Below are 24,371 nucleotides of genomic sequence, written 5' to 3'. Positions count from 1 at the left end.
AAGGCAAGAGAAATTAACGATAATATAAGTGTTTGGACGACAAACTTTCCAAAACTATTAAAACTCACTAAGAAAGAAAACTAAACCCGAATGTTTTAGTGGCATATAAACGTCCACAAACAGTTGCGGCACTATTAACAAACTATAAGATCCAAGCCTATGAAAATAGTGTAGCAATTGGTGGATCTCACCCTTGTGGAAAATGCTTATTGTGCAACCGAGGGGGAGTAGGCGGAATGGTGAAAAAAACTAACTTAATAAAATCAAAAAGTGGTAAAACAATTGAATTGAAAAGAATTTGAATTGCAAAAATTTTGGGATTTATGCGGCAAAGTGCAATATCTGTGGTGAGCACTATGTGGGACAGGCAATTACGTCTTTTTCCCAAAGATGGTGCTCTCACAGACATAACTGGAAGAACATGACCACCAGCGAGACAAATGATCGAGCTGCACTCAAACTTCACTACGCCAACAAGCATCCAACATCGAACAAAACCTTTGAAGAAGCATATTCAATCACTTTTACAGACTCAACAAGCAACCATACGAACTTAGATTATTTAGAGAGTAAATGGGTTAATTTATTACAAGCAAGTATAAACATAAATAAAACAATACTGCCTTTTTATAGACAATAGCAAACTTATAAAATCAATAATTTTACAGTAATCGGTTTTTAATAAGATAGTTTCACAAAGAATATTTTTTGTTTCACAATAGTTTTTAACCGTTTGTTTATTTGATAAAATGTTTACCTTAAAAAACAATATATTAGAAAAAATAATTTGCTGCTGAAACAAGTTAATTTAACTCTTTATATAATTTTTGTATTATTATCTTATTTAGATTTAAGTTTCGTTTCAAAATAGTTATTTTTATTCAGAGATTAAACTATTTCTTTAAGATAAAAAGTTTGTAAGATACAGCTTGTTATTAATAAAAGTTTTTATAATTACTTTAAGTATTGTTTGGGAAAAGTTTTTATTTTTATTTATATTTCGCCGATAGCAGTAACTATTTATTAACAATAACTAACATCAAACAGTTCCTTACTAAGATAGTTTTAATTTAAAGTTTATACTGGTAAAGTGTTTGTTTTTATATTCATTTCATTTGGATTTACTTTTATTTACAAAAATATTATTACAATGTAAAAATCGTCTAGCTTTTAAAATTTTAGTTTTATACACAGTTTTGAACTACTACGTCATAATATATTTTTTAACTTTTATTTATTTTTTTGCTGCATGAATGTGTTTAGTTCTACTAGTTTTAAAGTTTCACTGATGAAGGACGGTTGTCCGAAATTAATTTGAAGAAAACGTGCAATAAACTGGTAGATTTTTAAACCATCGTTAATTTATTTTTTGTATTTACTGATGCAGGGGAAAAAAATCACTAGTAAAAACAATTGACTTGTGTCCTGGACCGATTTGCGAATTATTTATAAATCTTTGTTTTAAATGAACATTTAAAACAGTAAAGTTTACACAGAAAACAAACTGAAAACAGATAACTGTAATCAGAACAGCTGAATTTATCAAATAATTAAAAATACTTTACAAAGGAACTTTACCACAGGAGTACAAAGACCGCGGATCGCCGAAAAATTTGATCAGCACCTGAACAAGAATTTAAAACTTTCTTATCTAAAACTTTATTTCAAATTTGTTTGCTTGTAAAAAACACTTAGATTTAATTATTTTTCGTACAAAATGTTGTCAAATCTTTTAAGAAACAAAATAGTATCTGTTTTTTTGATAGCTAAAAGTTTTTCGAATTCGATTCCAAACAGTGCTCTTTTTTTTATGTAAAATAAATATATTATTGAAATAAAAAATAAAAAACTTAAATGCAAAAGAATCTTTTTTGCGTGCTATCGTACTACTTTTATTATAAAAAACGCTATTTAAACGAAGAATTAATCTTTATCAATATTAATTGTACTTTTTTACTATTCAATAAAAAATGTTGCAAACTTAAGAATATAAGTAACAGCACTGAATGTTTTGCTTAATTTGATTTTGAATTTTGTGCAACCTTTTCGTGGTAGTGTGTCAACCTTTGAGATAAATTTTGTACTCATGTTATTAGCTAATGCTTGAAAAAAATTAAACAAAATTTTAAGTTTATTTAAAGTTTTGCGTAAAAATTTGTTTTACATTTACTTATGGGTAACAAAGCTAGTTGTAGAGCATATTGATAAATAAAAAGACTAAAAAATAAACTTCTAATTCAAGTTAACATTGCAAGTTATCATTTTACAACTTAAACTTGTAAATGATTGAAAATTCACTAGAATATATTAGCAATTTTCAAGACAGGTTTAAAAATAACACTTATTTAGTAATTTAGGAAAACTAAACATAATATTAGTCAACTAAATTTTCGTAACAATGTTTTTAGTTGTAACTTTTCTAATTCTAGCAAAAGTTTCCTGGTTTTATCGACCAATTTAAGAATACTTTCACAGTTATGTAGTTTTAAAATTTTGTTAAGAAAAAAGAAACCTTAGTCTTACTTATACTATGGTTTATTTTACTTGTAAAGTTAATTTATCTCGTGTTTTTAATCTCTACCTAGTTGACCAACGTTAGTTTTATCATTCTCTTTTTTAGACATAAAATTGAAATTAAGTATTTGAGTTTATTTGCAATAAACCAACATCAGTAAAAATCACGTCAGTAAAAATAATTTGTGTTCAAGTAATTTATGTAAAAAAAAGTATTATTACACACTTTAAGATTACTCAAGTTTTTCGTTAATGAAACACGAATTCGACGCGAGAAAATGGTCCGTCTGACTCATGGAGGGCAGGGAAAGTGGTGGTTTCCGGCGGCATGGAAAAAATACCGATGAGGCTTACGGCTGCCGACGAGTGGACTTGCCGGCCGTGATCGAGGGTAGGATTAGGCGTGGTTGCCATGGAAATTTTTTTAACTCTCTCGACGTTTTCTGCCTGCAGCAAGTTTTATTCGCTGAAACCGTCTTCCAAACTTGGACGAATACACTTTCAAACTGGATAGAATGCTTTTGGCGGCAAAATTGTTTTCTGCCTAGCGCAAACAGTTTTAGTTTATCGGCAGAGGTGAATGGTTAGATGAGCCGTGTGAAGCTTTGGAGGGTAGGTGTCAGAAAAGCACAGCGTCACTTTAGCACGGGGTGACACTTTAGCACGGTGTGACACTTTAGCATGGGGTGACACTTTAGCACGGTGTGACACTTAAGCACGGGGTGACACTTTAGCACGGAGTGACACTTTAACACGGGGTGACACTTTAGCACGGTGTTACACTTTAGCACGGCGTCACTTTAGCACGGAGTGGCACTTTAGCACGGAGTGACACTTTAGCACGGTGTGACACTTTAGCACGGTGTGTCACTTTAGCACGGGATGACACTTTAGCACGGCGTCACTTTAGCACGGAGTGTCACTTTAGCACGGGATGACACTTTAGCACGGCGTCTCTTTAGCACGGGGTGACACTTTAGCACGGCGTCACTTTAGCACGGAGTGTCACTTTAGCACGGTGTGACACTTTAGCACGGAGTGTCACTTTAGCACGGCTTCACTTTAGCACGGGGTGATACTTTAACACGGAGTGTAACTTTATCACTGATTGATTCTTTTGCACAAAATGATTCTTAAGCACGGAGTGACACTTAAGCGCCATCGATAGTTTTAAGTAACTTAATCAAATACGTGTAAAGTTTGTATTTAATAAAACGTTTAAAAATTAATTTATATAACCAGCATGCTGTTAATTATGCAATTTAGGCACTTTAAATTTCAAGAAAGAGTGTGTCTTCCAAAATTATTTTTAATAAAAATATTATTTAAGTAAGATGAAAATTGTAAGACAAAGTTTGGCAGTCTTTTCGAACTATATTTAGAAAAATCATTTGTAGGTAGCAAAACGTTAGAAAACATCTTTAGTGGCCTGTATTTTTTAAGAAAAAATGGTTGTTGCTAGGTTTTAACAAGTAGTTTTACGTTTAAAATATGATAGTAAATGTTTAAATACGTTAGTTAAAATATCTTAATAAAATGATTTGATAAAATTCTTGAAATTATTTTTGTATTGTTATTATTAAGTTGAGGTTTGCCATAAAGTAACTAGTGTAATTCTATATTAAATACAAAGTTTTAGTTGAAGCTTTAACTTGAAACATATTAAAAGCTTGTAGTATTATGGTGCATAGTTTAGTTTTATATTTTTCTACATAACATATAAGCATAAAGAAATGTGTCATTCCATGCTAAAATGACGCCGTGCGAAAGTGTTACTCCGTGCTAAAGTGACGCCGTGCTAAAGTGTCATCCCGTGCTAAAGTGTCACCCCGTGCTAAAGTGTTACCCCGTGCTTAAGTGACGCCGTGCTAAAGTGTCACCCCGTGCTAAAGTGTCACACTGTGCTAAAGTGACACCGTGCTAAAGTGTCACCCCGTGCTAAAGTGACGCCGTGCTAAAGTGTCACCCCGTGCTAAAGTGTCACACCGTGCTAAAGTGTCACACCGTGCTAAAGTGTCACACCGTGCTAAAGTGTCACCCTGTGCTAAAGTGTCACACCGTGCTAAAGTGTAATCCCGTGCTAAAGTGTCATACGTGCTAAAGTGTCACCCGTGCTTTTCTGACCCGTTCCCAGCTTTGGAAGGCTGAATTGACTTCACTCATGCAAAAGTACCGAGCTGAATGCAAGCTTGTAGCTCCTTTGAATGGACTTTTATTAGTTGCTTTATAACAGTCGTTTAAAATTTCAAAAAGTATACAGTGATTACAGTTAATACGTTTTTACTTCGTGTTATTTTTAAGAAAGTAATCTTGAACACTACGATATGGTTTGCATAGTTGTTTATGTAGATGCTAAATGTAATACCGGTTTTATAATTTTACTATTTAGCCTTAAATATACTAAAAATAAAAGAATAATGTATATTTTTTTATATCAACAAAAATAACAGACTAATATTTTTTAAGTGAAATTTTATTATATACTCATCCGTGTATGACACCGTACTAAATTCAATTAATTTAAACTGCCAAAAAAAAGTTGAGCTTTATTATTTTGTATAACACAAAACTGTTAGTTTGTTATTATTTATATCTTTAATGTACGTATATCGTTGTTGTTTGATTTTACTTTTTTAATATTACTTTTTTAAAGTTGCACTAAACTTCAAATTTTGACTCGCTTCCTGAAGCCTGTGACCCCTTGAAAAAAAATCTAAGATTGTTCACTAAATACATTGTCTAACAACAAACTTTACATGTGGTTTATTCAACAAAAAATAATATGATAATATTTTAAAACTTTTTCTCGACATTGGTCACCAAGGTCGAACAAAATATAAAAAAAATAAAGTTTAGATTCAATTTACTTAACAATAGCTATGTGAAAATCAGACTTTATGTAACCAAAGTATAACTAAGTATGGTGATCTTTAAATGAAAAAGATTATATAACGCGCAACATTACTTGTTGGCTGTATTTTTATTTCTCCGCGAATATTCGAGTAATACTCTTTTTAAATAATAAAAAAATAACACAAATGGGCAGTTTTGATTTAGTTTAGTTTTATCACCTGGTTTCAATGGGATAAGCGACGTTTTCAAACAACAATAAAATACTTAAACAATTAAAGTTCAGTCCAACAATAACAAAACTGTTTTGTCATTGCTTGAAAACATCGGTTATCCCACCGAAATCAGGTAATAAAACTAAACAAAAATCAAGGTGTTCTTTTGTAACATATTTGCATGTTTGTGTTATAATAATCAGTTTTTCGCTAATAAGTTGAGCAATATTTGTAAACAAGTGCTTGCCATTTTTTTTTAGACATAGTAGTAAAACTTTATATACAAATTAATTAAACTTTATGGAAAATAAAATATAAATTGAAACTACAGTTAGTAAAAAAGTTTGGAAAAATGCAGAAAAGTTTGTATTCAAATCCTTTGAAAAAAAACCTATACCACTATACAGGCTGATTTTGAGGACAGTGTTCAAGTTGTCAAATAAAGTTTGTATATATAATAAAAACTTTCGAAGTAATTCAGAAAGGTGTTGTAATTAACTGATTTAAAAAAAAATAATTAATTAATAAAAAAAAGGTTCTCGACTCCATTTATTAAACTAAAAACAAGTAAATTTTGCTCTATTAATTCACAAAACTCCCAACAACTTTTTTGTAATAAATTTTATTTTAAAAGGCACTAAACATATATTTGGTAAAAAACAATCAAGTTTTATATAAAAATTATAAAATTAAGCATAAAGCAGCTACTAAAAAGTGTTAAAAATGAAACGATTATAAAAACTAAATACATGTTTATTTTTTTACAGAAAGGAATTGTTGAAAAAAAAAATTCTAGGTTTGTTAAGCAGAATAATTCTAATAAAAACACTAAACGTATCTTTAGTAAATATCAATCCAGTTTTGTAAATAAAAATGTTAAACTTAAGCATAAGCAGCTAATAAAAAATATTAATGAATATAAAACTTAATACATGTTTAATTTTTTACAGAATAAAAATGAATAAAATAAAAATTCTTGGTTTGTTAAACAATGCAATAATAACTTACCATAGTAATAAATTAATCAAGCTCATGAAATATGACTTAATTCGAGCAAATGGTAATAAAAAAAATGATAAGAAAATACGTCAAACTCGTATGTTATGAATGTAAATGCTTACTAATTGAAAAATTAATTAATCAAAAGCAATAAAAAGTGTTGTGTTTGAACATACAGTTTTAGGATACTCTGTTAGTTTTTATTTTTAATTTACTGGCATAACATAAAAAAAAACATTTATAAGACAAAATTTGTACAAAATTAAGCACTTAATATGCAAACAAAAAAACTTTCAAAAATTTATTTATGGTAAAGATGAGTGTAGCAGGGTATTACAGACAATAATTTTTAAATAACTGAAACGCAAAAAATAAAATTAATCTCATCTTTTAAGTATGTGAAAAAGAATTAAAATGTGTTTAATATAAATATTCTATTTTTTACAATAATACTACAAGAAAAAAAGATTTACATATGATCTATTCGATTACATACTTGTAAAATAACAATTCACAAATGCTAGAGAGTTTAAACTAAACAACTTTAATTTTTTTTAATGTTTATAAGCATGTTGTGCTTGAATTAAATTTTAACTTTCACAAAAAAATATTTTTAAGTATTTAAGATTTTTAAAGTTCGATGATAATTAAAATTAATGAAGTTTTAAGATAAACAGTCTAAAACTAAAGCAAAAGATAAGTGTTAAAAATATTTTGGCTTTAACAAACAAGAACAATAGCAAAAACTGAATTAAAAGTAGAAATATTCATTGTGAACAAAACGATTATGAAATAAGCTGTATAAGTGTGACAATAAGAACAATTTCAAAATATAATTCACAGGAAAGATGTTTGAACAAAATGAAGTAACATTTTAAGCTAACCACTCTCGAATGAGGTCAATTTCAACTTGGTGAGCGTCCTTGACCAACTGGGGCAAGTCCTCTCTCACGTGCCTCAGGTCGAGATGGTGCGCTGCTCCCCACATGTTCACCACCCTGGTTCCCGAAGAAACAGACTTCATGGGGCTGCCCACGTGCCACGGATCGAGAAGACCGTTCATGAACAGAATGTTGGTGGCGTGCTTCAGGTGAGAGCCCCCGTAGTTGGTCACTTCCCATCTGGACCTGGGGGTGGTGCCGTACTTTTTTTGGCATTTTAAAGTAAAGTTTAGCAGGTTCCAAGAAGAGGGGGGAAACAAATCCGTTTGGCCGTTGGAGCAGAATGGCATGACCATCTCTGTGCAAGTTTGATATTCCCACAAGCTGCCATCAATCTTTGAATCGTCAGTGCTGCCAATGTTAAAACACTCTGCGTTTCCGCTGAAGTTGTGGAAGACGCCAAGAGCCTTTTGCATGGAGGCTAGCAGCTGAAAGTCGTTCTGATAGTTTTGTGAAAGTTCATTGCAAGTCTTGTTCAGTGGCCAGGCAGGTAAGTCAGCAAGGAAGTTGGCAGCGTAAGGATAGTTGACCATTGCCAGCTCGCCAAACGTGTCAGCAATCCAATCTGCAAGCTGCTGGCTTGTTTTCAGCTCTTTGCAAGTCTTGAAAATGAAAGACAGCTTTTCCATACCTTCATCTATTTCATCAAACTGCTTGATCACCTTCCAAGACCTTTGGATGTTTTTGGTGCACATCTCACCATTGATCGGGGTCTGTTTGAAGCCATCAGTAACCACTTTGTTGAACAGAGAGCAATCAACTTGCCCGTAAAAGTAATTTACAGGAGCAGAAGACGCCACTGACCCGTCAACTATGTGAGGATACTTTATTCTTATCCAAGCGCTCAGCATGCCTCCGTAGGACCCGCCAAAGCAAATTATTTTCAGCTTTTTATTTTGAAGCTGCCTTGCTTGTTCAATCTCAGAAGTCAATATGAGTGCATAGTCTGCAAGAGCTTGCTCAGAGTTCAGTTTAGAGAACTCTTTTTTTGTTTTGTTGTTTGGTTTCTGCTCACCAAAAGGCAGCGAAAGGCCATAAAACCTGTGTTCTGCAAAAACAACTTTTGCTTTGAACATTGGAGCAATGTCCCAGATGAAGCCTGTGTTGTTGATAAAAGAAGTCACGTCACCCTCATTGCCAGTATAGAAGAACAAAGGCCCGCTTGACTCGTCCCAGTACTGATCCGACACAAAGTACCTCTGCTTGAATGATCTGTCATCTGTAAGATCAAAGTGGTCTAGTCGCTGATCAAACCACTTTTGTGTTGGGTAGAGGTATCCTTTGTTGGGATTTATTTGCAAGCAAGTTACAAAGTTGACCAAGATGTTTACTATAATTAAAACTATTGTTGTTCTCATATTCATGTTATATTATACTTTTAATTTGCAAATTAAATCTGCAACCATTTATAAAATCTTTTTTTTTAATCTGCAACTACATTACAAAAAGTAAAAACAATTAAATCATACTGAAAAAACTTTAAAATCTCTATATACTTTAGGTTTGAACTGAGAAAATATGTCTATTTAAAAGAATATATTATCTTGGTTAAGATCACATCAGCGGTTTCTTGCCACTATTTCTGTCTGATGAGTCCTAATAAGGACGAAACCGGTCGTAGTATTGCCTTGGATGCTGTTGTTGTTGATCTTGCGGTAAAGCTCATTGTTTAGTAAAGTTTAAAAAATAAAACTTCTAAGTTGTTTTTTTTAGTCAAGTTTGATTCAAAAGTGTTAAACTATTTTAAAAGGCTTGTATAACTTATTATATGAAAATTAGTTATAGCTGTTCACCAAGAGCTACTAAACATTTCTTAAAAGTAAATAGTGAAATGTCATTTAAATTTGAAAATGTACAGTATGGATAAAGCTACAAGAAAATAATGTATAAAAATAGTTTTTTTTTTTAATTACACTACAAGCAAATGAATGTATCACTAAATGATGCTTTAAATTTATCATATAAGGTAAAATTTATCTTTTCTTGTCAGAATTTCAAATTACTTTGAAAATGAATCATGACTCACTTAAAAACTGACAGAATAGCCATATTTTTTTAAAGTAATTTTCAGATATTCTTTTAATTTTTCATAAGTTTAATACCTGAAAAATTTAAGTTGCTGTTTGAAAACTAAACTTGTTTTGTAAGCGTAGTTGAATTTGAACATAAGAAATGTTTCTGTTCAAAGTTTTAATAACTATCATTTCAAGTGACAGCTAACATTTTTGTTAGCATAGCCAACTGTCTAATATCTCATATCTTACAATAAGTATTCACAATGACCAGTTTACTATTGGACGACCCATATATAGCTGGATCCTCTTATGATAGTCATAATCCATTATGGTGTTAGAAAGTATATGAATAATTTTTTGATGAATTGTCTCAAAATACAAAAAAAAATTGTGTCCATTTGAGTGTTCAGTAATATAGATTTTAAGCCTTTGTCAAAAAAAAACCTTATAGGCTGTTATTATTTATTTGGAGCAATATCAAAGTTATAAGTAAACAGTAGATTAGTAAATTTTATTAAGTAGTTTTTTGTAACTGAGTTGTGAAAAACAAACTTAAACTATTTTGAATCACCAACCACAACAGTTGAAAATGAAAATTAAACAAAATATGAACAAAGCAAAAATATTTACAGGATTTTTTAATTGTTTTAGTATCAAAGTCTTTTTGTTTTACTTTTGATCCCATAAACTTTATATAATAACATTTTATTAGACAAAAATTTATCATAAAACTGTCATCGATCCAAGTTTAAAAACTAATTTAAAACTGATTTAGCACTAAAAAAAAACAAACAAATCCAGGGTTTTTATGATTTTCCAATTGGTGTCTATGTGAAAACTTTTTTCTAAAATAGTGATTATTCTGTGTAGTTGGGAACTTTGCACAACAAATAATTAATGATATGCAACTTTGATTTTACAGGACTGCCACTCTGAACAAACTAGTCTGAGTTATAGAGAAATTTTAAAAATGTATGGAGTGAGACAATTTCTTATTTCTTATATTTTACATAAACAACTAAGTTACAAGTACTTTTTACCATTTGAATAATATTTGAGATATAAATTGTCAAACTTTAATCACAGTTATTTCACAGGTTCCTTGCAGAAGGATTAACTTAAAAAGCAAAATTTTCATTAAAGGCTATTTTAATAAAACCATATCTCCTCAAAAAACATTCAAGCAAACTTTTTTTTAACTTTTCTGTCAAATCTTTATAAAATTTAAAAAATCTTGCATGCGGAATTTCAAAACTTTTAAGTAATAATTTCTAATAGACAATTTTATTTTCTTTGGTCATAAAATATACTTTTTATTTTTTTAAAACTTTGTTACGGCTGTTTTTCTTTTTAATATTGCAAGGAATACTTCCTGAAAATTATAGGTATTTAGTTAAAGGAACAAAATAAAAGATAGATTTTGATTTGACTACAATAAAACTTAATTTTTCTAGAAAATTTACAATAAAAATATTGCAGTCTATAGGTTTGTATGTGAAATTTTTTATTAAAAGTGGATTTGTCTCAAAAGATAATTAAAACATTTAAACTTAATAAATACTAAATATAGTAACTAAAGTTTTTTTAAGATTTGTATTGTAATTTCTATTAAAAACATATTGGACAACCCTATGCCTTTAAGAACCAAAAACTAAACATACCTACTTTTTATCAAAGTAGAATACATAAAAAACCATAACAACAAATAGACTTTTTATTTAAAAAAAAATAAAAAAATTTTAAAAGAAAAAAGAGAATTTGAAGTCAAAAAAACTAGCCTGAGTTTTGCAAAAAAAAAAACTTAAAATTTTTAAACTATTAGAATTACATTGAACCGGCAACTGGTAATAAAAAAAATCCTTTGAAAATTGGTGGTCAAAAAGTCAGGATTCTTGCTCATTTAGAGCTACAAGTGTAGTTTGAAAACTATTTTTACAACAGTTTATTAGTAGTAGCAAGGCAAATTGAAAGATTTTTGCAGAGATAAATTTTTGATGTCTTTATATGATTTAAATAAACTATCAAGAGAACCTGTCAAATACTTTTTTTATTTAATTTAACAATATTTTATTTCTTATGTTTTATTCATCAAAAACTTGTGTTTAAAAAGTTATATTAGTATTTTTTAAAGAGTATTTTCCCATAAAAAGAAACAAATATTGTTAGTTATTTGTTTTTTCTTAATAAAAGTAAACATTCACAAAGATTAATGTACTTTGCCACGAAGTACAGCATATATTACAGGTTTGATACTCATTAAGACAAAAAAGCTAGCTTGAGTTACATCAACTGGGTTCCAAACAAAAATAGAAAAATCAAGAAAATCCAAAGAAACACAATTTTTTGTATAAAAACACAGTTATTGATAAAAATTACTTCAACTTAAAGTGTGTTACTATCTCTTCCAAAACAACACATAATTACATTAAAAGCTAATAAAATATTTAAAAATTAGTAGTACATGTTATTAGTTTTATATCTGAGTTATTGATCTATATCTGAACTTTTACTCTCAATCATCTTTTTTTTAACTTAAATTTATAAAATAAAAATACTAAAGTTGGTCAAGTTTAAAACAACTGTTTAATCATGTAAAAACTTTGAATTTTTTAAAACTGAATCCTCTTTTTAATGTAATTCAGTACTGTTTTAAATTGAAATGCAAAACTTAACTTGTATACTGTTTCATTTAATTTATTCAAGTTTAGAACTATTGTTGTTTTAACAATGTACAAATAACTTTTATAACTAATTTGCTATATAACAAATTAATTTTACCATAAACAATTGTATATGTAACCAAAATTTGGTCCAACACTAACAAATTAAATAAAGGCAATGAAAAATCAAGTTGATTCTAAGATTTTATCAGTTTTATCTAGGGTGAAATCATGAAATTACAAAAACCAAGGGAAATCCAAGAAAGTGAGAATCCTGCATTAAGCTAGCCTTGGTTGTAAGAGTATTGAGAAACTGTATTATATAAGCCAAAAACTGAATAAAACTATTGTTCATTGAATGACAAAAAGTAAGTACTGCAAAGGTTTGGTCCAAGGACCTGTTGTACAAAAGAACATTTTGGTTATTGAGTGATACACCATTTGGATACAGTTTAACCTCTTGCCTAGGACAGGTGATTATTAAGGCCATAGGGGGGGTCCGACTTTTTTTTTTACAAAAAATAACTTTGGATTTTATATGAAAGCTTTAAATACAAACTACAAGCCTGTTTTTATAGAATTCAAAAATATAATTTAACTTTTGAGATATTTTATTTTTTGTAAAAAGTTTGCGATACAAACGCATGGACCGAAAATTTTTCGGGGTCAATTTTCTTGGAAATTTAAAAATTCACTAAAAACCTATCTTCTCCTTCATTTTTTGACCTAGAGACTTCAAATTTTCAGGAAATGTTCCTTTTAATATTTTGAAGAATCTGAATGTTGGAATTTTTGAAATTTTGAAAAATAAAAATTTTATCAACAAAAAACTAAAAAAAAAGGTAGTTTTTTGACAATAATTTTTTTTTTACTCAAAATTAAAAAAATTCCTACAATAGATCTCTTTAAAGTTTAATGATACACATTCTGTAAAAATTTGAGAAAGATTACTCAAAAAATGAAGGAGGAGATAGATTTTTAGTGAAATAGTCTTTTTTCGCATTTTTAGTTTTCGCCTTCCATAAGGAACCTATTGAACGCCCTTTCTTTGATTGCTTATATCTCAAAAGTTACTTTGAGTTTTTTTAAGCGGTTAAAAGTGTCTGATAGCTCAGATTAAATTCTACAAAATAAGATCAAGTTGTAAAAAACCAAGTGGACCCCCCCCCCCCTATGGCCTTAATATATTGTTAATGAACGATAAAAAAGGGCTCAAATAGTTTGGTCCAATGACCTGGTGAACAAAAAAAAATTTGGTTATAAAGCTTAAATGTCTAAAAATATGACAAAATAACAAAAGTACCTAATAATAATATAATAAACGCACAACTTTAAAAGAAAATTCAAAGTCATAAAAACAAGCCTGAAACAGCCTGAGTTTTCAAAAAAGTTCAAACAAGCTTAAGTTACCTTGAGTAATTAAAGTATAAGATAATATGTAAATATTTTTACAAATAAGTATAAAAAAATCCAAAAATTGAGCTAAAATTATTCAAAAAAAAAAGTTTTTATCAATAAAAACACTAAATTAATTACTTTGCTGAAGTTTGAACAACATATAAATACAAGATATATATCTGTCTTTATTATCTTGGACTTCAAAGCTTTTTTTTATGTTCTATTGTTTTAATACTTTGTAATTATGTTGTGATAAGTCATCTTAGAATGGCTGTTAAATTGCAAATCAAATAAATCAATATTGACATCATAATCAACATATAAAGACAAAAAACCAATAAAAATTGTAATTTACTTCTTATCTTAGACTCCAAACCTTTATATTACGGTCTATTGTTTTGACACTTTGTAATTATGTTCACAAAAATCTTTTTTTGTTGAAAAAAATATAATTAATGATAATCAAATTAGATGTAACACACTCACTTTTACACAGAAAACATTTGCTGCAAAGGGTAAAGTTTGAGAGTGATGTTTCTTACCATAAAAGAAAAGTAAAAGAAGTTAGTCTAAAATTTTTTTACACCTTAAAAACAGTTCAAAATGACATAACTATAAATGGGTAACTTGGTAATTGTGCAGATCATTATATAATGTAGCAAATTATATTTGCTGAGTCATCAAAAGAAAAACTATTTTTTATGTTGTTTTTAATTCTAGTCATTAAACAACTAAATTTTGTGATTTATTTTTAAATGTGTTTGAGTAAGGTGGGTTTGGGATAAGGGTATAAATAGAATAAAAAAGCTTTAAAAACATTTCTGACTCAGCAAATATGCAAATAATTTGCTACACTATGCTAATGATTTGCACAATTCTCAAGCTACTACTATAAATGATTTAGTTCTAATTTTTCTAAAAATTAGACTAGTACATATTATAATAAGGTAAACAGTTGGTATCAATTAATAGAACATTTTTAATTATTGAATAATTTCAAGCAAACAAACTTTGTTTTTTAAATAAAAGTTTTGTATAAGGGGATTTTTTATTGTTGTTCGGTTCTATTCTGATCAATACTTATTTTTTTATTTTCAAATAATTACCAACCTATAGGGATCTTAATAAAAAACTATGAAAATTTTATTTAAATACTAGTTATAAATTAAATATTTATTAAATTTTTCTAATTCTAGGCTGTTAATTACATACATGTATTTAAAAATACATTACATTAAATCAGGAATCGAAAAACTGCAGTCAATAGAGAGCAGAATTGAAACTCGCAAACATGATTTTATTATATATTGGATGAGATTTGCAAAAATGTTAATTTTTTAAGCTTGTACTAGATATTCTAGGGTTTGAAGGGGATAAAAATTGTAGGTATAATTAAGGGTAACGGGCTAAATATGCACGAAAGGTATTTTTGCACAAAATAAGAATAAAAAAAATTTAGAATTTTTAGGGGTTACAGTGAAAGTAAAAAGAAAAGTAAAAAATAATAATTAGTGATATTAAAATATACCTACTAATGGTAAGGGTTAAGGGTAACAACAATAGTAAGGAAAATAACATTAAACAAATTAATTCTTAAAAAAGCTATCGACCAAGATTAAGGGTTAGGGGTAACAGTGATAAATGAAAATAAAGGATGAAATAATAGTAACTTAATTTAAAAAAAAAGAAGAAAAACAAAGTTACCGATCAAGGGGAATGGGTTAGGGAAAATAGTGATAGTGAAAGTAAAAAATATAAAAATAAAAATTAAATCAATTGAAAAATTTATAAGATTTAAAATTTCAATACGTGTAAAAGTGTCTTCGTGTAAAAGTGACCCTATGTGCAAAAGTTTCCCATCTAGCATATTTGACACCTATCCATTCTATTTTCTGGTAATATTAAAAATTTTTCGATTAACCATCTTTTTCAGTAGAGTATGAAGAAATAAAGAAACTTTACGTCGTTGAAAAAAATTCTATATGTAATGATTTTTAACACATTTACAAAGAAAGTCGTAAAGGTCATTTATGTCAAAATATGGAATTAATCTGAAATGTACGTGGAATTTCAATTTATCTTTAGATAAACGTTTTAAGATTATAATACATGTTTACTTAATTTGAAAAATAAAGTTACGATGTTCTTTCTATTTACGATGGAAATTCAACGACAACTTCTTCGCTTGTTAAAAATTTTACTAACTTGTTTACACCATTGGCTGAAAGTACTGGTAAAATTTTCATTCATTGCAAGTTTTATTGCGATTCAAATTAACACATCAATTTTTTAAATGATCAAAAAATTATAAAGAGAATCTCGGCAAAGAAAATATATTGAACTAAGTTTAATCGAACGAGTCAAGAAACAAAGCTCCAGCACTGAAACAAAAATTTAAAACTAAAAACAGTTATAACACTCAATATAATTTAACTAACTGAAAATACGATACTAACAACTAAAACATTGTTAATATGAAGCATTAAGCTAAAGAGGTGATAAATTATAAAAATTACATATATTTTATAAAAAGTACGAAATATTATTTTCGTTTAAAAGCTTAAACATATCAACTTAAGCGTGTTTGTTTAAAACCACAAAAGGCTGTATGCTAATGCACTTAAATATTTTTATTTTTGCTGTTTTTTTACTGTGATTTAAAATTAAATTTTTACATTTAGTATTATTGTTTCAAATGATAAACTTTAACCTAACTTAAAATGCTCTGTTTTACATTTCTATATATATGGAAACTATTTCTTTAATAGATATTTTACTTTTTCGTATCTGTGATAAAATGTATATTCTTAAACTGCATTTTACGTATTGTCATTTCTGCTATTACAATTGATTTTATACTAATTAAAATTATGGTTTGTAAGTAACCTTGCAATTTATAAATGAGTGATTTTATAAAGTACTATTCAAGTTATAACAATTATATAAACTTTTAAACATTGTATAATACTGAAAGAGTAATTATATAAATTAAAAGTTTTAGTTCTACTTGGTTAACTTACGATATTAGTTTACAAGATTTACTTAAAACCAAAACTCAAGTAGAAGAAATAATTCGAAATCTATATATACTTTTTAATTGTGTAGCTAGTTTATTAAAAAACCAAAAATGAGTGATTAATTTATACTTTATAATTTTTTTTAAGTCTATCACCTGTAATTAGTTTCTTTTGTTCACTATAACTTTTATCAAACAATTCGAAAAAGTTTTGATGAAAGTAAACAGTTATTCAAAAAAAACCTGACAGACCTATTTTAAAATCTTTAACACATTTGAAAGCTTATTAATATAATTCAAAGTATATAAACTCATTCCGTAAAACTTATATTTGTAAGACGCAATAATTATTAGGCTTTCTCTTAACTAAAATCTGATAATTGCCTCAAAGTTGGGTTTTGTGTGTACAGTAGCATAAATTATTTTTGTTTTCTTCAAAAGAATATTTGGTAATGAAAACATTTAAAAGTAAGTTTAAAGGTATCTCATAATTTTTTACTCTACCATTTAGCTAGTTATTAATTTTTTACTATCAGTTAAAAATATTTTAGTTGTATAAAAAGTAATAGTAGCAAGTATAGTTTTATTTAGTTAATTGTAAGTGTTTTTACAGTGTACACTTGTGCACGAAATTTTTTAAACTGCTAAGAAATAAAAAATTTATTATTGAAAAAATTTAAACAGTTTTTATTGTTATTTAACTTACAGGGTTGCCACTCTTTGAGCCAAAAAATCTTCCCTGAGTGACCAAAAATTTCCCTGAGTAACCTTAAATTTCCCTGAGTTTCCCTGAGTATTTTTCAAATCTTAAAAAAAAAAATTTCTCTTCTAACACAAATTATTAATTCCTCATTCTCATTTTTCTTCTTTAATAATAAAAGGAAGGTTGTATGTGTATGCTTCTGCATTAAATTTATGAAAAAAACTGTTTTCAAAATCTCAATCTTAAAAGGTTTAAACCAACTAAAAATTAAAAACTAAATTTTTGCACAACTTTGTGTAAACTTGTTAGTTAACTTTCTACATAAAAGAATAAAGTTTAATTTGTTTGACATTTTAATTGACAAAATTTAATTATACTATAATAATAATTTCACATGAAGAATAACCACTTAAATAATAAAAATTACTACTTTTGAACAAAATATTGAAACTGGATTAACTAAACCTCATCTAGATCTAGAAAAAAAATTCCCTGAGATTTTCAAAAACTTCCCTGAAATTTAGAGAAAAAATCAAAACTTCCCTGAGTTTCCCTGAGTTAAAAGAAAAATGCCAAAATTCCCTGAGTTTCCCTGAGATTTTCTACAGTCTGAAAATTCCCTGAGATTCCCTGAGTTCCCTGAGTGTGTGGCAACCCTGAACTTAGTTTTAATATTACTTAGCAGTATCTATTGTTAATTTTTTATCAACATTAAAAATAAAAACAGTATATCATCGTATTTTACTTATCGTTAAAATAAACTTAAATAACTTAAATCAATAATAAATATTAATTAAGTTAGTGTGAACTTAATATTTACTCAAATATAGTTTGGGAACTTTTTATTTAATTTAAGAATTACTTGAGTGAAATTAGTTTAAAACTGATAATAGAAAAAAATGTTTAAGAGTATAAATAAAAATATTTTTTCAATAAAATGTTCAGTACCTGGTATCTAAAAAAATTAACTAATTTCAACTCATAAAAAAAATAACTTACTAAACTATTTATCGTAAAAAACAAATTTTGAATGATACTTTTTTCTGCTATTCAACTAAGTTCAATTCTATTCGCTAAAAATAAACGAAATTAAAACTTAAAAAAGAATTGCAGGCAGTTTTCAATAGCTGAGTTTAGAAGTTTGTAAGTAACATTACATTCTTAATTTATTCTTGTGTGTAGTTGAAATTATTCAGTTATATATTTAAAAAGGGTGCTAAATACACAAGTTTGAATTTAGTGTACCTGTATATTGCTTTAAATATAACTTTTTTTTTGAATACTTTTTATTTTTTGAAACAAACACTGTAAGGCAAACTGACCTTGTCAAATTACACAAATCAATAAAATCACAAAAACAATTGTAATATAAGTATAATAGACAAAAATAACACATGCACAATATTTCACAACATAACTACTTTCTTTATATTTTACTACACAATTGAGTTCGAAATTTCCAAGAATTTGTAATATATAGTTCCAGCAGGGTTTAAAAGATATAAAATATTAACCTAATTAATAATAAAAATAAGTTAATTCATTACATAAATGAAAATAAAATTAATAAAACATAAAAACATTTTTAAATAAATATTTTGATTTAAAATTAAAATTAGTCAACATTTGTACTGTTACATAAATGGTAGGTTTTAAATACAAATACTTGTTTTAATTTTAAAGCTTACCTATACGAGTTCTTTTTTCAAAAAACGTCTAAACTTTTAACTTGAAATGAGTTTTTGTGATGTTTCAAACTACCACCGGCATGACTTTTATGACCGCGCAAGTCGCTTCGCAACGGTGCTTCGCGTGTTGCTTCAGCTCGTATTTCGTCCTGAAAATCTTCGGACAAGCGGAACACTTGAAAGGCTTGGCGCCGCTGTGAGTTGCTCGGTGTCGGTCCATGTTGGCTTTCAAGGAAAATCTTCTGCCGCAAACTCGGCAGGCGAAAGGTTTTTCTCCCGTATGCGTTCTGTAGTGCGTGACGAGGTTTGATTTCCGGTTGAATGACTTCGAGCAAATTTGGCACTTAAAGGGTTTCGATCCGTCGTGGACTTTCACGTGTTTGTGCAAGTTGTTTTTGCTTGAAAAACTTTTATTGCAAAGGGGACAATCGAAGATTTTTTCTGTAAAAGTTTTGAGTAAGTGTTTATATTATTTATAAATGTTTGATAAAAAAAAACCTCCATAAAAATAGAGCTAAACTTGAAAACAAAATTAATCTAAGTGAACAACTTTTTTCAATAAACTAAGCTTTTTTACCTTATTAAACATTAAATAATAAATAAACAATTAGCTTTTACTTTTTTACAAAGTTTAAGCTGATAAATATTAAAATTCAGTTTTGAAACATAGAAACTAGGGACACAGGTTGAGTAATTATATACTTTTAAGTAAAACCAATTCGGCTGTAGTATAGTTTGTACGACAGACTTTAAAAAAAATCTGTAAATGAGTTATTTAGTGAACTTTTAATTGATTTTTAGTATAATTTTTACGGTTACAAAATCTACGAACTAATTTAAAACAATGATCACAATATGTTTTCACAAACAACTTTTTTGTTTCAAAAACATACCTTTTGGAAAAGCAGAACTTTTAAAAGTATGAGTTGCTCGATGGTTCACCAAGGTGCTTTTCGTAGTGAATTTTTTGCCGCAAACTTGGCAGGCGAAAGGTTTTTCCCCCGTGTGAATCCTGTAGTGAGCTTGGAACTTGGACTTGCTGTGGAAGAGCTTCAGGCAAACGTCGCACTTGAGCGCTTTCGACTCGTCGTGAATTTTCATGTGCAGGTTCAGGTTGTACTTGTTGGAGTAGCTCCTCTCGCAAACCGGGCAGCTGAAATTTTCTCCTGTTGGAATTTTGATTGCAAAGTGTAATTATTGACTAATTGGATACCTGAAATTTTAAGTAACAGTAAGAATATTTTAGTTTTAAGTGTCTCAAATCTTCTCTTGGTTGTGTGTTGTTCTTCGTGATTTTTTGTCTTTATCAAAATCGTTTTAAATAAAAAAGTTATTTTTTCTAATTGCCTACTGAAGAAGAATTTGAAAGTACTTTAGGCAATATAACGAATACTAATAAATTTGTAGATTTTTTTGTTAAATAAAAAATTACTTTTTTATTTAAAACTGAAATTTTAAGGAACGATCTTTTGTATGAAATAGATAAAACCGTTTTCAACTGAGAATGTTTTGTGAATAAATCAAGGGTACTTGTGAAAAATAACATGTTTTTGTTTATACTATTAATGACAATGAATTAAATTGTTTTATCAGTTTGTTCTATACTTAATTATTACTTTACTGCCTAAACTAGTAGTTCTCAGTTATTTTGAACTTTGGTTCAGTAAAACAATGTAACAAGAGCCTTTTATGCTGTATAAGTCCTGGACTTTTAACTGTATCCAAGTAGCGTACTACTCAATAACTGGAATGTTTTTTTGTACAACAGGTCCTAATACCAATTATTTAGAGCGCTTCATTTTTGTGGTTCAATCAACAATGTATATATATTATTATGCGTCTTCAATTAGTTAAGACTCTTAACTTAAGAGTACAAAAGGTTTTTATGAAAGGCGTAAAAAGACTTTTTAACGAAAATTTCCTCTAAATTATAAATATATAATACTAATAAATATAAATTTTTACTTCTTCTTTTTTTACAATTATTCCACTACTAGTATTTAAAATTTCACCTAAAATAAGTTTTTTTTAGAAAAAATTTACATAAAAAACTCTTTTTTTTTCTAAAACTTTTGTTCTTTAATATTTAAAAATTTCAAAATGTCATTTCTTTTATATTTTTCAATAAATGTGTGCTAAAAATTTGAAGACTTTTGATCAAAAAAAATTAAATTTAATAGTTTTCCTGTAAGCTTTCAACAACAAAAAAATTGTTCATGGCGCTAATTAAAAATAACTACCTCTAAAATTTTTATTACTATTATTTACAGTACAATAAAAATAGTTATAGATCATGCTTCAAACTTTCATATAATATTGGCCAATGTTCTGATATCAAGGTTAACACTGGTTTGTTAAAAAAATTTTTTAGGTTTTCTTCATTTCTTCTAGGTTTTTAAAAGTACACATTTTTGAGTCAATTTTTAGTTTTTAGTTAAGGTTAAGGTAAAAAACTGTGTTAAATAGTATAAAAACATTGAAAAGATACTGTGAAGCTATTATAGATAAATTTTTTATTGAAAAAATTTTTGATAACTACAAAAAAATTTTATTTGTATGATAGATTTTTTGAGTCAAATTGAAATTTTACTACTGAACATGTGAAAGTTGTTATAATTCCAGGTTTTTTTTTTGTCTAAATTGTCAAATTCCAGGTTTTTCCAGAATTCCAGGTAAAGTGGCAACCCTGTGATTTGTAAAAAAACTTTGGCCCGCCCTATGGCCAAAATTTCATAGATGTCCAAGATTTTTACAAACATTAACATCAGCCCTTGTTTTAACAATTTGACAAAAATATACAAAACATTCAATTAACTTTAGAGGTGTAGTCTGTTTTGTAAAAAAAAAAAAAAAACTTTGGTAATAGCTTATTAAGAATGAAATTTTCGATAATTTTCCAAGATGTTTAAAAAAATAATGAAATCTATCTTCTTTAAGGCTTTTTGAACTCGGGTTCACAAAATTTTAGGAATTCTTCCTTGCAGCTTTTAAAAACAATTTTTGTAGTATATTATAAAAACTTAAAAACAGAAACTATAACTTGTGTTTTTTATATAATAAAATAGTTTTTTTTATAGTACAGTGCCTCCTCACTTATCCGACCATGTTGAGCAAAATATTTTGTAAATAAGGCCAGTTTAGCCATTGGCCGGATAAGAACAAAAACGTTTTTTTATAATCTACCTCATTGATATTATGCAATACATATAATAAAACTTACACTTAAAAGTTTTTTTTACATAATTTTTGCAAAAAGAAAAAAATAAGTATAATAATAATTATAAAATTAATTTAATTAAAACAAATCACATTGTTAAATTTTAACTAATATCAAAACTATTTCTGAAAAAGAAAGAATGAAGGTTTGACATAACTTACTTGTTTCTTAGCAAAGAACTAACGGACAAGGATAAGTTATTAAATACTATTTGGTGTGATTTCTGATTTTTTGTTTAATCCAGCGGTTGTGTACTAATGCTAAGGTAATACAATAAGTACCTATCAAAATTCTTGAATACAACTTGCTTTCATTGCAGTTAAAAATTTAACATTTGGAGTAGCCCTCAGTTTAAACACCTTATACTTGTATAGCTTAAAAAGTTAAACTATTAAATAAGAAATATTTCAGAGAAAATATCATTATTAAATCTCACCTTCTTTTACGATAAGGCGTTGTCTTGAAGTTTCCATTTTAAAAATTATAAAAATGTCTGTTTGAATAAACTATTTAGTGTTTTTTTACCAATAAATCAGCTTTAAAAATCAAAAAAATGAAATATAACACACTAAAACCACTTTGTATAAAAACTTTTAAAATTTATGTACCAAATAAAATTTTGATTACATAAGTTAAAATAAAAAAACTTACCGCTTTTACTTAAAATCGAAGCTATGCAATGAAAATAAATGTATATTTCCACTTATTTATTATAATTTAAGATAACTAATTTTAAATCTTAAAAAAATTGCATCCAGTATATAAACTACTTCATTATTACTAATTATTTTATTCAAACAAATTCCTATTAAAAGCAAACTTATACAAATATAAAGTAAAACAGTACAACATAAGAATATTAAAGTTAAATTCTTCTAAAATCAATAAATTTTATATTATGTAACAACAATTTGCACAGTACTTTTCTTTGTTTAAGTAACACATGTTTCTCTATGTTTAACAAAAAATACAGTTCAACAGAGTTCTGTAAAAAAATAAGTACTGTAAGAAAAGAACAAAAGATTAAAAAGAACTATGTATAACAGTATTAATTTGTTTAATACTGAAAAATGTGTTATCTAAATAAATAAAAAGTACTGTGAAAATTGTTGTTATTATTTATGTTCCAATGAACTAGTTTCGTTATGATTTTTATTAACAAACTATTACTATTAGTATAAAACTAGTATTAGCCAGTAAATTTTAAATAAATATTAATTAGAAGTAAATGCAACTCATAACTTTCACTACAAACATCATTTTTTTACTGTACATGGTGTCAATAAATTTAACATTTAAAGGTATCTTTATTTATAAATGTATGTTATAGTAATATTTATCTTAGTTTAAACTTATCTTGTATTAAAGTTTCATTTAAAAAACAAAATTCTAAGTATACTGGTTTAAAAAAGTCTTAATATACTTTTTTTAATCTTAAATAACAACTCTAACAAAATCTTTTGATTTAATTTCTACCTACTAATAATACGATTGAAAGCCTCATAATGAATTACACTATCTCAAAAAATATAATCTTTATAAAAAGTAAGATGCAAGTATTGGTTTAATAAGTCTAATACATATTTTTCAAAAGACTAAAACCCATAAGTTCATTTTATACACAACTGTAAAAGCTTTTCAACTTCACAATAGAAAATCATAAATCTTAAATAACTCTAAAATATCTTGTTTTAAAACTAATAATTTAAAACAAGCTTAGAAAAATATATAAAATAAGCTAAAGTTAGCAGGAATTATCAAAAACTTCAAAAACAATTAAAATCAATCAATCGGTTTTGCATTGCTGTGAGTAGCTAGATGTTGATCAAATGTATCTTTTGGGGCAAAACTTTTATTACAGATTTTAAATGCAAAATGATTTTCTGAGAAGGAATAATTTCTGGCAAAAATCACATCTAAATACTTTTAATTCGTCCTTAATTTTGGGATAGATTGCTTTTGCTCAAGTACTTTTTATGGCACACTTGAAATTCGAACTTATTTTCTGAAATATTTATTGGTCATGATGTAACTCACTGTATAAATGTAGACAGGCAAAAATCTTGCTTTTAGATAACATTTTTGCTTATTTTCAAAAGGCTAATTCTAATCATTTGAAACTACATCATACAGTTTTTAAATATTTTCTACTTGA

The 24,371-nt window shown here is 27.5% G+C and overlaps 1 protein-coding gene across 1 annotated transcript; it reads right to left on the bottom strand.

The window, feature by feature from the left end:
* Positions 1 to 7,161: 7,161 nt before the first annotated feature.
* On the bottom strand, positions 7,162 to 8,905 carry LOC145834284 (lysosomal Pro-X carboxypeptidase-like). Its single transcript, XM_082941675.1, has one exon. It carries the CDS (start codon positions 8,881 to 8,883, stop codon positions 7,453 to 7,455), a length of 1,431 nt encoding a protein of 476 aa, XP_082797801.1. The 5' UTR covers positions 8,884 to 8,905; the 3' UTR covers positions 7,162 to 7,452.
* Between the last annotated feature and the right edge of the window lie 15,466 nt (positions 8,906 to 24,371).

This window comes from Thalia democratica, chromosome 4, assembly GCF_965202585.1.
Source record: "Thalia democratica chromosome 4, ktThaDemo2.hap1.1, whole genome shotgun sequence".
Taxonomy (NCBI): domain Eukaryota; kingdom Metazoa; phylum Chordata; class Thaliacea; order Salpida; family Salpidae; genus Thalia; species Thalia democratica.
Note: the sequence above shows the minus strand (reverse complement) of the source record. Positions and strands in the feature narration are given on the sequence as shown.